Source organism: Dasypus novemcinctus, chromosome 14, assembly GCF_030445035.2.
Source record: "Dasypus novemcinctus isolate mDasNov1 chromosome 14, mDasNov1.1.hap2, whole genome shotgun sequence".
NCBI classification, from domain to species: domain Eukaryota; kingdom Metazoa; phylum Chordata; class Mammalia; order Cingulata; family Dasypodidae; genus Dasypus; species Dasypus novemcinctus.
In genome coordinates, this window is record NC_080686.1 from 86724923 (window position 1) to 86736949 (window position 12027).

Below are 12027 nucleotides of genomic sequence, written 5' to 3' on the forward strand. Positions count from 1 at the left end.
ACTGTTATCCCTTTTTTATAAATGGGGAAACTGAAGTTCAGAAACATTATAACTTGTCCAGTGTTACATAGGTTATAAAATGTAGATTTGCAATTTCAATCCCTACCTTACTCCAAAACCATTCCAGTACACCATACTGCTTCTCTAATAAACCAATTATACATCTTCAAATTAGTGACTTCTGGTTTTTTTATGTTTGTAGGTAGGATTTTTAGCTTTTTTATTAGGGATTTTGGAATAAATAGTATTGGGACTTCTAATTACTATTTTCAGTAGGTATCTGAAAAGGCTTTGTGATAGCTATTAGAAAATATTTAATAATAGTGTGCTGTGGAATGGGTGTAGCTCAAGTGGTTGAGCTCCTCCTTCCCATATACAAGGTCCCGGATTTGATCTCTGAAACCTCCTAAAAAAAGTGCTACTGAACTTAATTCAGTCTCTGAATAAAATGGGCATTCACGCAATTTTCCCTGGATTATACATTTGGCCTTAACTTGCTAATATTATCCTGAACGATAAACTTTGAAAAGAGCTAATGTGTATCTCCAAAATGAATTGGAAGTTCTAAGATTTTTATATTCTGTATGGGAAAACTACAGCCCCATCCTCGACCTCAATCCCCCAGAAAAGTACATTTTGTTAATGCTTTTGGAGTTCTTAAGCTTTTTAATTTGTCAAGAGATGATACTATCTAAATAATAATGATAGGTTTCATTACATACAATTTTATAATCATTAAAATCTGGCAATTAAAATCACAAATCTAGTAATGAATAATCATGTAGGCAATAATCTATCACAGCTATTTCCCTAAAATAGCAGTTGATGCTCATTAACTTTTACATTTGCTTCTCCCAGTAGGAATAAACTTTATTACTTTTCTAGAAAAATGACTACTAATTATAATAAAATTTTTCTTATGTCACTTTTTTGACATTGGTTCTGAAACTAGATTGTAATGCATTCATTATAAATTATAACATTCATTGCAAATTCTTTCTACAAGACCTTCATACTGTAAATCTTCCTGACATAATGAATCTATTAGCAAAAGCTCTACCAGAGATTGTCTTTGGCAAAGTGAGCAATAGACAAAAGCTTAGAGCTGGATCAGTCATCTGATATAGTTGAGTTAGCATGTTTTTATTCTATCTTATTAGCATTAATCCTAATTAGTTGTTTTAATTAACCAATATGCTTCATAATGCATTATATATGTGTATATATTTTATACTGATGACAAACAAAATTATATTGATGCCATTAACGGTCTTCTGAGATAATGTTGGTCAATTTCAATTAAAGTTTTGTATCTCTGAAAGGAGCATTTATATACACTTATCTTAAAGCATTTTGCGAATTATTTCCGAAGGATTAACCCTTAGAAGTAGCTTGGCTTGGTCTAAAGAGATAAGTATTTTTAAGGATTTTGAGACATGTACAGTATCTTTAACCAATTTTTACTGCTAAGCAACATTGTATGACAGTGCCTTTCCCTATATTTTCACCAACGTTTATGTTTTTAAACATTTATCAGTATTTAGTATTTAAAATAGTGATTATATTAGTATATAGGTTGTAAATATATGTTAGTAGAGAACCAGCAAGATGGCAGTGGAGTAAGGAGCTCCTAGAGTCAGCTCCTGCTACAGGGCAGTTAGCAAACACCCAGAGCTCTCTGGAGCCAGCTGAAGTACCTGTTTGGAGGCTCCAGGAGACCAGAAGGGCATCCTGCAACATCTGCAGAGAAGACTTGTAAGTAGAGCACTCCACGCCCTGGAGGCCAGTGCCCATCTTCCAGTGGAGGCACAAGCCACCTCAGGAGCTGTTCTGCAGCTGTAATTGAAGGCTCCACTTCCCCAAAGTGGGGAAGGAAGAGACGGTTGGGCACCAATTTCAGCTACTGATGAGTAAATTCAGCGGGCTACAGTATAATCCTGAGAACAGCCAAAGTTTGAGCCTGTCCAGGTCAGAAAGAGGCAGGAGCCGCCATCTTAACTCTGTGCCTGGCACGAGGAGAAATGGGGCGAACTGAAAACCATTGCTGGTGGGGACCGGCTTCTTTCCATCCAAATCATATTGCATCTCTAGCCTAGGCCCCAGTACCATCTCTTGCAGGGAGGAAGCTGCAGGAACCTGTGCCAGCCTCTCCAGGAAATTACCAGCCAAGTTGCTGAGGCCAATGGTTATCCTACTCTGGTGGCACTACTCTGTGGCTGGAATTGGAAGCTCCATTTCCCAGAAACGGGAGGAGGAGACGGTTGGCTGCCGATTTTGGCTCCTGATTGAGAGACTTAGCTGGCTAAGAGATAACCCTGGTAATAACTGGGGTGTGAACCAGCCCAAGTCAGAAAGAGGCCAGTAGCCACCATTTTGACTCCATCGCCAGCCTGAGGGGAAGCTCGGCTAACTGAACTCTCAGTGTAGGCAGGAACCAGTTTCTTTCACGCAGATCAGCCTGTAGCCCTAGACTAGGCTTCAGCCCTGCCTCTTACAGGGAGGGGGCTGAGGAGCCCTGCACCAACCTAAACAGGTAACTACAGGTAACTTTGGCTGGCATAGACTGAAAATCAGAAGTCTACCAGGGCAACAGTGATCATCTTAGACCTGCACTGCATACACTGCTACCCACACCTGCAGCTCCACCCCTGTCCCCAGGCAAGGGAGGAAGGGGCATGAAGCTTCATCAGTCTCTCTGGGCAACTATAGTCTAGGTCTGCACTTGGATTATTCCAAACAGCTGTGACTCTGTCCTACCCCTGGCAAAGGAGAAAGTTGGAGGAAGCTTCATTGGTCCCTGGTGCAATGAGGGCAGCTTGAGCCTCCACAGCTTATAGCACCAACTACATGCTTGACTCCTACTGCACAACCAGCAAGGGAGAAAGGACAGGAAGCCCTAAATTAAAGAGAAAGACTGCACCCAGAAAAAATATTCTAGGAAGCCAGATGCAAAGACGTCAACAAAAAATTACAATCCACACCAAGAAACAGGAAGATATGGCCCAGTTAAAGGAACAAGATAAGCCTCCAGATGACATGAAGGAGTTGAGACATCTAATCATAGATGTTCAAACAAATCTCCTTAATTCAATTAGATGGATAAAGAGATTAAGGATATTAAGAAGACATTGGATGAGCACAAAGAAGAATATGAAAGCATACATAGAAAAGTAGCAGATCTTATGGGAATGAAAGGTGCAATCAAAGAAATTAAAAAAAACATTGGAATCATATAATAGCAGATTTGAGGAGGCAGAAGAAAGGATTGGTGACCTTGAAGAAATGGCCTCTGAAAGTGAACATACTAAAGAAGAGATGAAGAAAAGAATGGAAAAAATTGAACAAGGTCTCAGGGAACTAAATGACAGCAAAAGATGTGCAAACATGCGTGTCATGGGTGTCCCAGAAAGAGAAGAGAAGGGAAAAGGGGCAGAAGAAATATTTGAAGAAATGATGATAGATAATTTCCCAACCCTATTGAAGGACATAGATATCCCTGTCCAAGAAGCACAACATACTCCCATTTGAAAAAATCTGAATAGACCAACTCCAAGACACATACTCATCAGAATATTAAAGGCCAAAGACAAAGAGAGAATTCTTAGAGCAGCAAGAGAAAACCAATGCATAACATATAAGGGATATCCAATAAGATTAAGTGCTGATTTCTCACCAGAAACCATGGAGGCAAGAAGACAGTGGTCTGATATATTTAAGATACTACAAAAGAAAAACTTCCAGCCAAGAATCTTATATCCAGTAAGATTATCTTTCAAAAATGAGGGTGAAATTAGAATATTCACAGATAAACAGAACCTGAGAGAATTTCTAAGTAGAGACCAGAATTTCTACAGGGTGTGCTAGCGCGTGAAAAGAAAAGACAGGAGAGAGGGGCCTGGAAGAGAGTCTAAAACTGAAGACTAGATCAATAAAAGTAATTAAAAGTGGTGAAAATAAAATATGACAGATATAACTCAAATAGGAATAAACTTAACCAATGATGTAAAGCACTGGCATTCAGAAAACTGCAACTCAGTGTTAAAACAAAGTAAAAGAGTCCTAAATAACTGGAAGAATATTCCATGCTCGTGGATTGGAAGACTAAATATCATTAAGATGTCAGTTCTACTGAAATTGATATACAGATTTCATGCAATCCTGATAAAAATTCCACCAACATTAAAGAAAAAATTGAAAACATGATCATTAAATTTATTTGGAAGGGTAAGGGGTCCTGAATAGCCAGAAACATCATAAAAAGGAAAAGTGAACCCTTATCTCCAGAGTTTAAATCATAATATCTACCTGTAGTGGTAAAAACAACATGGTATTGGCCTAAAGACAGACACAATAGACCAATGGAGCCAAATTTATGGTTCAGAAACAGACCCTCACAGGTGCGGTCAAGTGGTTTTTGACTAGCCTGTCAAACTCACACAGCTCAGGCAGAACAATCCATTCAACAAATGTTGCTGAAAGAATTGGATATCCATAGCTGAAAGGAGGAAAGAGGACCCCTATCTCACACCTTATCCAGAAACTAACTCAAGGTGGATCAAAAAACTAAAAATAAAAGCAAGAACCATAAAACATCTAGAAGAAATTATTGGAAAATACCTTCAAGCCCTGGTGGTAGGTGGTAGATTCTTAAAGGAGATAAGAGAAGGACTGAGTGGACTACTGATGTTTAATGTATGTAGAAATTTTAATTAGCTTTACTGTAAAATTGTGGAAATGTATAGAGTGGATGGTAACACACAGTGAGTAACAGCTAGTTTATAAATGGGAATGTGACTGAAAATGGTAGTCTAGTTATGTAAATGCCAATTGACAGAATGCAATTCCTAGAGAATAATCTGGTAAGTGGATAGCACAGTAAATCAAGAGATGGATGAGAATTGTGGTTGATGGTACAGATGCAAGAGTGTCCTTTGTTAGCTAGAGCAAATGTATATCACTACTGCAAGGTGTTGGGAATGTGGAGAACTATGGGAAAAATACAGCTGGAGTCACCTATGGACTGTGGTTAGTAGTAATAATATAATATTCTTGCATCTAAGCAAAAGATGTACTGTGTTGATACTGAGGCAGTATGGAAAATGTGAGCCAAAGGTACACTACGGACATAGTAACAATCAGATGATATTGTTTTATCTGTAGCAAGTGACATACCACATTGTGGTGTGTTAATGAAGGGGTGTTGTTTGGAAATTTTGCACATGTGCATGATTTTTTTTATACGTTTACAACTTCTATCATTAAAATTATATTTAAAAAATAATAGTAGGGTGGGTTGGGGGGAAAACACACCAAATGTAAGATAAGAACTATGATTAGTAGTAAGATTTTGACAATATTCTTTCATAATTTGTAACTTATCTCATGACAGTGCAAGGTGTTGATGAAGGGTTAGTTTGCTTTGTAAGTTCACAACTTTTACTATATACTTAATTGTTTATGTATGTTCATATATAAATGATATAAATATAATAATAGGATTGGTTGGGGGAAAATATTTTGTTTAGTAGTAATACTTTGACAATACTCTTAATCATTTGTTTAAAAAGTTTAACAACAATGCAAGTTATTGGTGGTAGGGTCGGTTATGAGAGTCCTGTATGATGTTACATATGTTTGTTTTTGTAAGTTCACAGCTATTATTATACACTTATTGTTTATGTATGTTTATGTATGAGTGATATACATTAATAAATTTTTTTAAAAGTAAATATATGTTAGTATATTTATAATGTGTGCATATGAGGGTACATTATATTTTAATTAAGTTTGAGACGTGTAAAAAAGTATCTATTTTCATTTGAATCTTATAAGATTAAATGTTTTTAAATTGTTAGTATTTTGTGACTTGTCCAGTCATCATCACCTGTTTTTTATTTAAAGGAGTCTTGCATTTCTTTTTAGTTTATAATAGTTTATGAAATATCAGTATTACCCTATTATACATTGTTAATTTATTTTTCGCCAGTTTCAGAAAAGACTACCTTAAAAAGAAAAATGGAGTATTCATGTACTTTTAAATTTAAAGACTACTGTATGATCCTAAAGTGAACAGTAACTTTTTTTCTCACTCTCTAGGTTTTCTTTCTACCATTAAGTAATACCATCCTCAGCTGTTTTAAAGATAATTCCATCTTTGCCTGGGAGTGTGATACTCTTTTTTGCAAATATCAATTACCAGCTCCACCTGAAAGCTCTAGTATATTATACAAAGTGTTTGCTGTGACCAGGTAATGTTCATTTTAAAACAGTGAGAAATTTTAAGAAATTTAATTTCTGGTGAAATTTTATACTTTTCAATTCCTCAGGGTATTTATCTAGGAGTGGAATTGCTGGGTCATATGATACTTCTATATTTAACTTTCTGAGGAACTGCCAAACTGTTTTCCATAGTGGCTGAATCATTTATAATCCTACCAGCAATACATGAGAGTTCCAATTTCTCTGCATCTCACCAACAATTATTTTCTGTTTTTTCTATTAGCCGTCCAGTGGAGGTTAAGTGCTATTTCATTGTGGCTTTGATTTGCGTTTTCCTAATGACTAATAATGTTGAGAATCTTTACATGTGCTTATTGGCCATTTATGTATGTTCTTTGGAGAAAGTCTGTTCAAGTTCTTTGCCCAATTTTAATTGGTCATTTGTCTCTTTTTTTTGTTAAGTTGTTGAAGTTCATTATATATTTTGGATACTAAACTTTTATCAAATATATGACTTGCAACTATTTTTTCCCATTCTGTATGTTTTCTTTCCATTTTCTTTATTATATCCTTAGATACACAAAAGTTTTCTTGATGTGCCCCCCCACCACCACCACCACCACGGCTCCCTCGTCTGTTTGCTCATTGTGTTTGTTCATTGTCTGTTTCTTCTTTAGAAGGACCGGGAACTGAACCCGGGACCCCTCATGTGGGAGGCAGGCACCCAACTGCTTGAGTCACATCCACTTCCTTCTTGACATGTTTTAATCCACTGAAGTTAGTATTTCTAATTATACTCCAATTTTCCCACCTTTGGCTAGTGGGATCCTCTTCTAGTTGACTTTGCATCTTTTTGATATAACCACAGTAGTCTTTGATAGCTTTTTTTTAGGTATGACATGATATTCCAGATTTATCGTGTATATTTCCTGCACCAGGCCTGGAATCAGTTATTTTTCTGTGAGTCTCCTTAATTTTTAGTGGGAAATGGTACTTTGAGACCCTACTCTGCATGCTAGGGATATTCATTGCTACTAGGCTGTCATTTCTAGGCCTTTTCAGTGAAAAGAACTAGAAAATTTGTGTTAATTCCTTTCTCTCACCTTCTTTATCCAATCTGTCAGTAAATCCTATCACCTCTACGAAAGTATATCTTAAATTGGTCCTTTTTGGCATTGTTTTTGGTCCATAGCCACAGTTATTACCTAGTCCAAGCTACACCAGTCTCTTTCTGACTTCTATAATAGCCTCTTTATTTGGTCTTCCTGTTTTCAATCTCATTTGCTAAAGTCAGTCTCTACACAGCAGATAGCATTGTCTTTAAATCATTAAGTTGGATCATGTCACTTCCCTATTTAACTCCAGTCAGAAGCTTTCCACTGCACTTAGAAAGAAATCAAACACCCCTTCTGTCCTCTGCCATAGGCCTCCCTCTTTTTCCTCATCTCTCTTCTTTCCCATTACTCTGCCGTGGCTACACTTGAGTATAGCTTCTCGCTCTTCCTTTTATACTAAACTTATTCCTTTCTCAATGCTTTTGTACCGGCAAGTCTAGACGACTGACTTGTGTGGAATTCTTCCAAATCATTCCATGACTGACCCTTTCATGACATTCAGGTAGCAAATCATCCTCCTTTCACAACTTTATAACATCACCTCATTTTGTTATTCTTTTTAGAACATATCACCAGTTGAGATCAGGTTCATTTATTTGTTTGTTTGCCTCCTAAGTCTGACAGTTCTGTAAGAGCCAAGATATTACATGTCTTGTTCACTGTGGTGTCCCTGGAACATGGAATGCTATCTGGCTTGTAGTAGATACTTTTCAAGTCCTTGTTGAAGGAATGAGCAGCAATCTTGCAAGTCAATACAACTTTATTCATTTAGCTATCCTTTTGTACCTTGTAAACATAAAGTAGTTTTCTTTGATCAGGAAAAAAACTTTGGACATTTTCTATTTTCTCATACAGCAGTGCAGAACCAGCTCAATGCAATTTTATGAGAAATATAAAAATGGATCTCAAGTGATTTTAAGATTATGCTATAAAATACAAACATTACCCAGAAAACCTCCAAGCAGTGTATCAAACAGAAATGTTTGTTAAGATGGTGCTTGAGCTCAACTGGTGAAAATTATATAGTATAAACCTGAACATTTCTATATGGAGCCACACTTGACTATTTAAATTTAAATTAATCAAAATGAAATAAAATTAATTTCCTCAGAGCACTAGCCACATTTCAAGTACTCAATAATCACATACAGCTAGTGGCTACCATATTGGACAACAGTATAACACATTTCTGTCATCACAGAGAGTTCTATTAGTCAATGTAGCAATAAACAAACTAGTCTTACTTTCTCACCTTTTTGTTATATAGAGATGGTCGAATCTTGGCTGCTGGGGGCAAATCAAGTCATCTTCATTTGTGGTGTTTAGAAGCCAAACAGCTATTTAGAATTATCCAGATGCCTACTAAAGTCCGAGCCATTCGCCACCTAGAATTTCTTCCCGATAGTTTTGATGCTGGTTCTAATCAGGTTTGTAACTTAATTGTAAGTCATTATACTTTTTGAGAAAAACTACATCAATTTCAGAATGATACTAGCTGTTGTTTATTACACCCTAATTGTTACAAGGATTTGAAATTGTGGATGTATTATTTTTGTGAAGAGTCTATAATTGAAACATTTTTAAAATCTTATGTTCTGTATAATCCTGACAATTTAATATATACTTTAAATTTATGTTGTACTTTATGGTTTGCAGGGTGCTTTAGTATGTTATTTTTCATTTGATCCTTAGAAGAATTCTTTGGGGAGAGACAAGGAAGGGAAGGCATTTTCCCCATTTACAGATTATGACACTAAAACTTAGAAACATTAAGTGACTTAACACTTCTGTTTATTTTTAGGAATAAAGATGGGACTAGAACTAAAGTTTTCCTCATTTTGTAGAACTGTATTTTTCTACTGGTGCCTCACTTCTGTGACACATTTATTTGTATCTTGTCTTAGTTTATGAAGTATTTCCTCCCCTCTCACACACATCCCTTTTTTCTCTTTGAGAGATTTTTTCTTTTTAAGATTTCAGTGCAGTCAAACCTTAACTTTCTTATTTTAAATTGACTATCATGGATCTCATACTTGAACAAATTGGGTATTATGTATATATTTATACATATAATGCATATATGTGTACACCATATCTATTTCAACTTGAGTTTTTTGAGTAAGTAATACATTCACGTGGTTGAAAATGTAAAAAAAGTGATAAGGCATACAGTGAAAAGTCTCACTCCTGTTTTGCATTTTTCTGGTTATTCACACACCCTGACTGCTGCTGTTCTATATAGTCATATCTTTTCCCCACTTTTTAATTGTAGCTTTGCCCCGCTTTTCTTCATTTAATCTATTGTTTAGATTCTTCTCTATCAGTACAGGACCTCATTCTTTTTTTTTTTTTTTTTTTTTTTTCTGCAGATGCTTGGTGTTCCTTAGTTTCTTTAAACCAGCCATCCACCTTTGGGCACCTAGCCTGTTGTTAGTCCTTTTCTGTTATGATTAATGCTGCACTGAAAACTTTTTGCACTCATCATTTCACATATCCTGTCTGTAGGATAAAGTCCCAGGGTTGAAATAGTGACAGAAAGGTTATGTGCATCTGTAATTCTGAAACAAATTGCCCTCTAGAGGAGTTGGGCCAACTGTGAATGAGAGGATTTCTTTCCTACAACCTCACCAACAGAAGAATGTGCTTTATTTTTTAGGAGTTACTGGGGATTGAACCCAGGACCTCATACGTGGGAAGCAGGCCCTCAAACCACTGAGCTACACCTGCTCCCAGAAGAATGTACTTTAAAGGCTGTTAACCCCAAACTTCCTTTTAGTGTTTGGTGTAACAAGTGACATCAGCATTTCAAGCAATCACTTGGTGGCACTGCTTACCAGCAACTAGCACTAGGAAAAGAATGTGTATAAACAAGGGCAGCAGGGATTTTACTTGCTTAAACTTATTTATTACATGTTTTAATTTTTCAAATTATATGAGTTAAAATTTAAACTTTCTTCCCTTAAAAGACTAGCTTCTCCTCCCATCTCTTCACTGCCTTTGTAGTCACGAACTTTCTCTCTCCACTCCCCAAACGTTAACTACAATAGCTGATAATGGCTGAATCCTGTCTGTGGAAGCAAATTAGATCTTGTTCATTCGTGGTGACTGGAGGCTAAACAGCTATTTAGAATTATCCAGGGCTCATACTTAGCTCTGATTAAGCCATGGAAATGGGAAAGGAAGCTAAACCCACCACCCTTCTTGCTTCTGTCAGCCACTGTGGAGTAAAAACTAGGAACTGTCTAATCATCTATATCCCCTCTGTAGGAGATCATTTGAGATGTGGCCTACCTTTGGGCAGGAAAGATTTTTAAGTCACCTTTCCATAGTACTACAGGATGAACCCCTTACTGGTTCTGGTGAGAGACAGGCTTATCTGAGCCTGAAAAGGGCAAATCTACAGGAGCTATAATTAGGGATTTAAAGATATATAATGGCTGTATGAGAATAGAATCTCCTCCAATACCCCCTTCAAAAAAATGTATGTATATTAATATATATGCACACACACATAGGTATGTATGTATGTAGTTTGATTTTTAAATATTTGACTTTCAGAAGTGTTTTTAGGAACTCATATTATTTCTCTCTACTCTTAGGTTCTTGGAGTGCTAAGTCAAGATGGTATTATGAGATTTATCAATATACAGACTTGTAAACTTCTCTTTGAAATTGGCAGCCTTGATGAGGGAATTATCTCTTCAGTAATAAGTCCACATGGACGGTACATTGCATCTATTATGGAAAATGGAAGTCTGAACATATATTCAGTTCAGGCTTTAACCCAAGAAATAAATAAGGTATGTTACCAAGTAAATATTTTATCATCAAGAATAAAATCTTTATGCTACTCTTTTCTCACTTCTTTGGAACTTGTCCATTTTCTGCATTTTTTTTCTCTTACTCCCAAAGCCACATCTCCAGCCTTGATTTCTTGCCTGAGCTCCAGTCTTAAGCTGCCTTCCTAAAGTCACCTCCACATGGTGTCCTGTCGCACTCAGGGGGCCTTCCCAGAAGAGGCCTTCAATCTCATTTCTCCATTTCTGTCCCAGTTTTTCTCCCCATCTCATAGGCTAGAGACCTTAGAGCTCTCTGACCAGTTCCTATGCCTTTACTCCCTAAATCTAGTTAATACAAAGTCGTGCAATTTCTTAATTTTGAAATATCTATGTATATGCTGCCTTCTCCATTTCTATTAATATATTAACCATTGGCCCTCATTAACTACTTCTCGATAACAGTAATTTAAATGAATATCCCCAGACTCAGAGCTCTCTGCTTGTCCTTGCCCATCAATCCATCCTCTATGTAACATTTTTCTGAAATAATGCTTTCATCATTTCTAAAATAATGCTACTTCAGTGGCTTCCTTCCTTTTACCTGTTGCGTTAAATCCAGACTCTTAAGCCTTACTCTCACAGTTCTCTTAAGTCATGACTACATCAATCTAACTTATTTCCCCATACGTAGCACTTCTCTCATTGTCTCCCATAGATGCCATTCCCATTTCTACATTTGTTATCCATGCTATTCATTTCACCTAAAACAGAAACTCTTTTTATATGATTATCTAAAATATTCTGAGCTCAGTGCCAAGCTGATTGTCTGTGTACAAAGGTCCCAGTCTGGAATTGTACCATATTAAAACTAGGAGGGGCTTTAGTGATCACCTGTCTAGCCCCTTCATTTTACA

At 36.5% G+C, this 12027-nt stretch overlaps 1 protein-coding gene across 8 annotated transcripts in view; it reads left to right on the forward strand.

Annotated features, from left to right (window-relative positions):
- Positions 1-12027, forward strand: part of TBC1D31 (TBC1 domain family member 31) — a 74920-nt gene that overhangs the window by 22984 nt on the left and 39909 nt on the right. For all 8 annotated transcript variants that reach the window (XM_071208015.1, XM_071208016.1, XM_058275973.2 and 5 more), the window contains 3 exons: positions 6097-6248; positions 8602-8761; positions 10934-11134. In XM_071208015.1, the coding sequence (XP_071064116.1) occupies positions 6097-6248; positions 8602-8761; positions 10934-11134 (513 nt within the window). The remainder of the gene's footprint in view (positions 1-6096; positions 6249-8601; positions 8762-10933; positions 11135-12027) is intronic.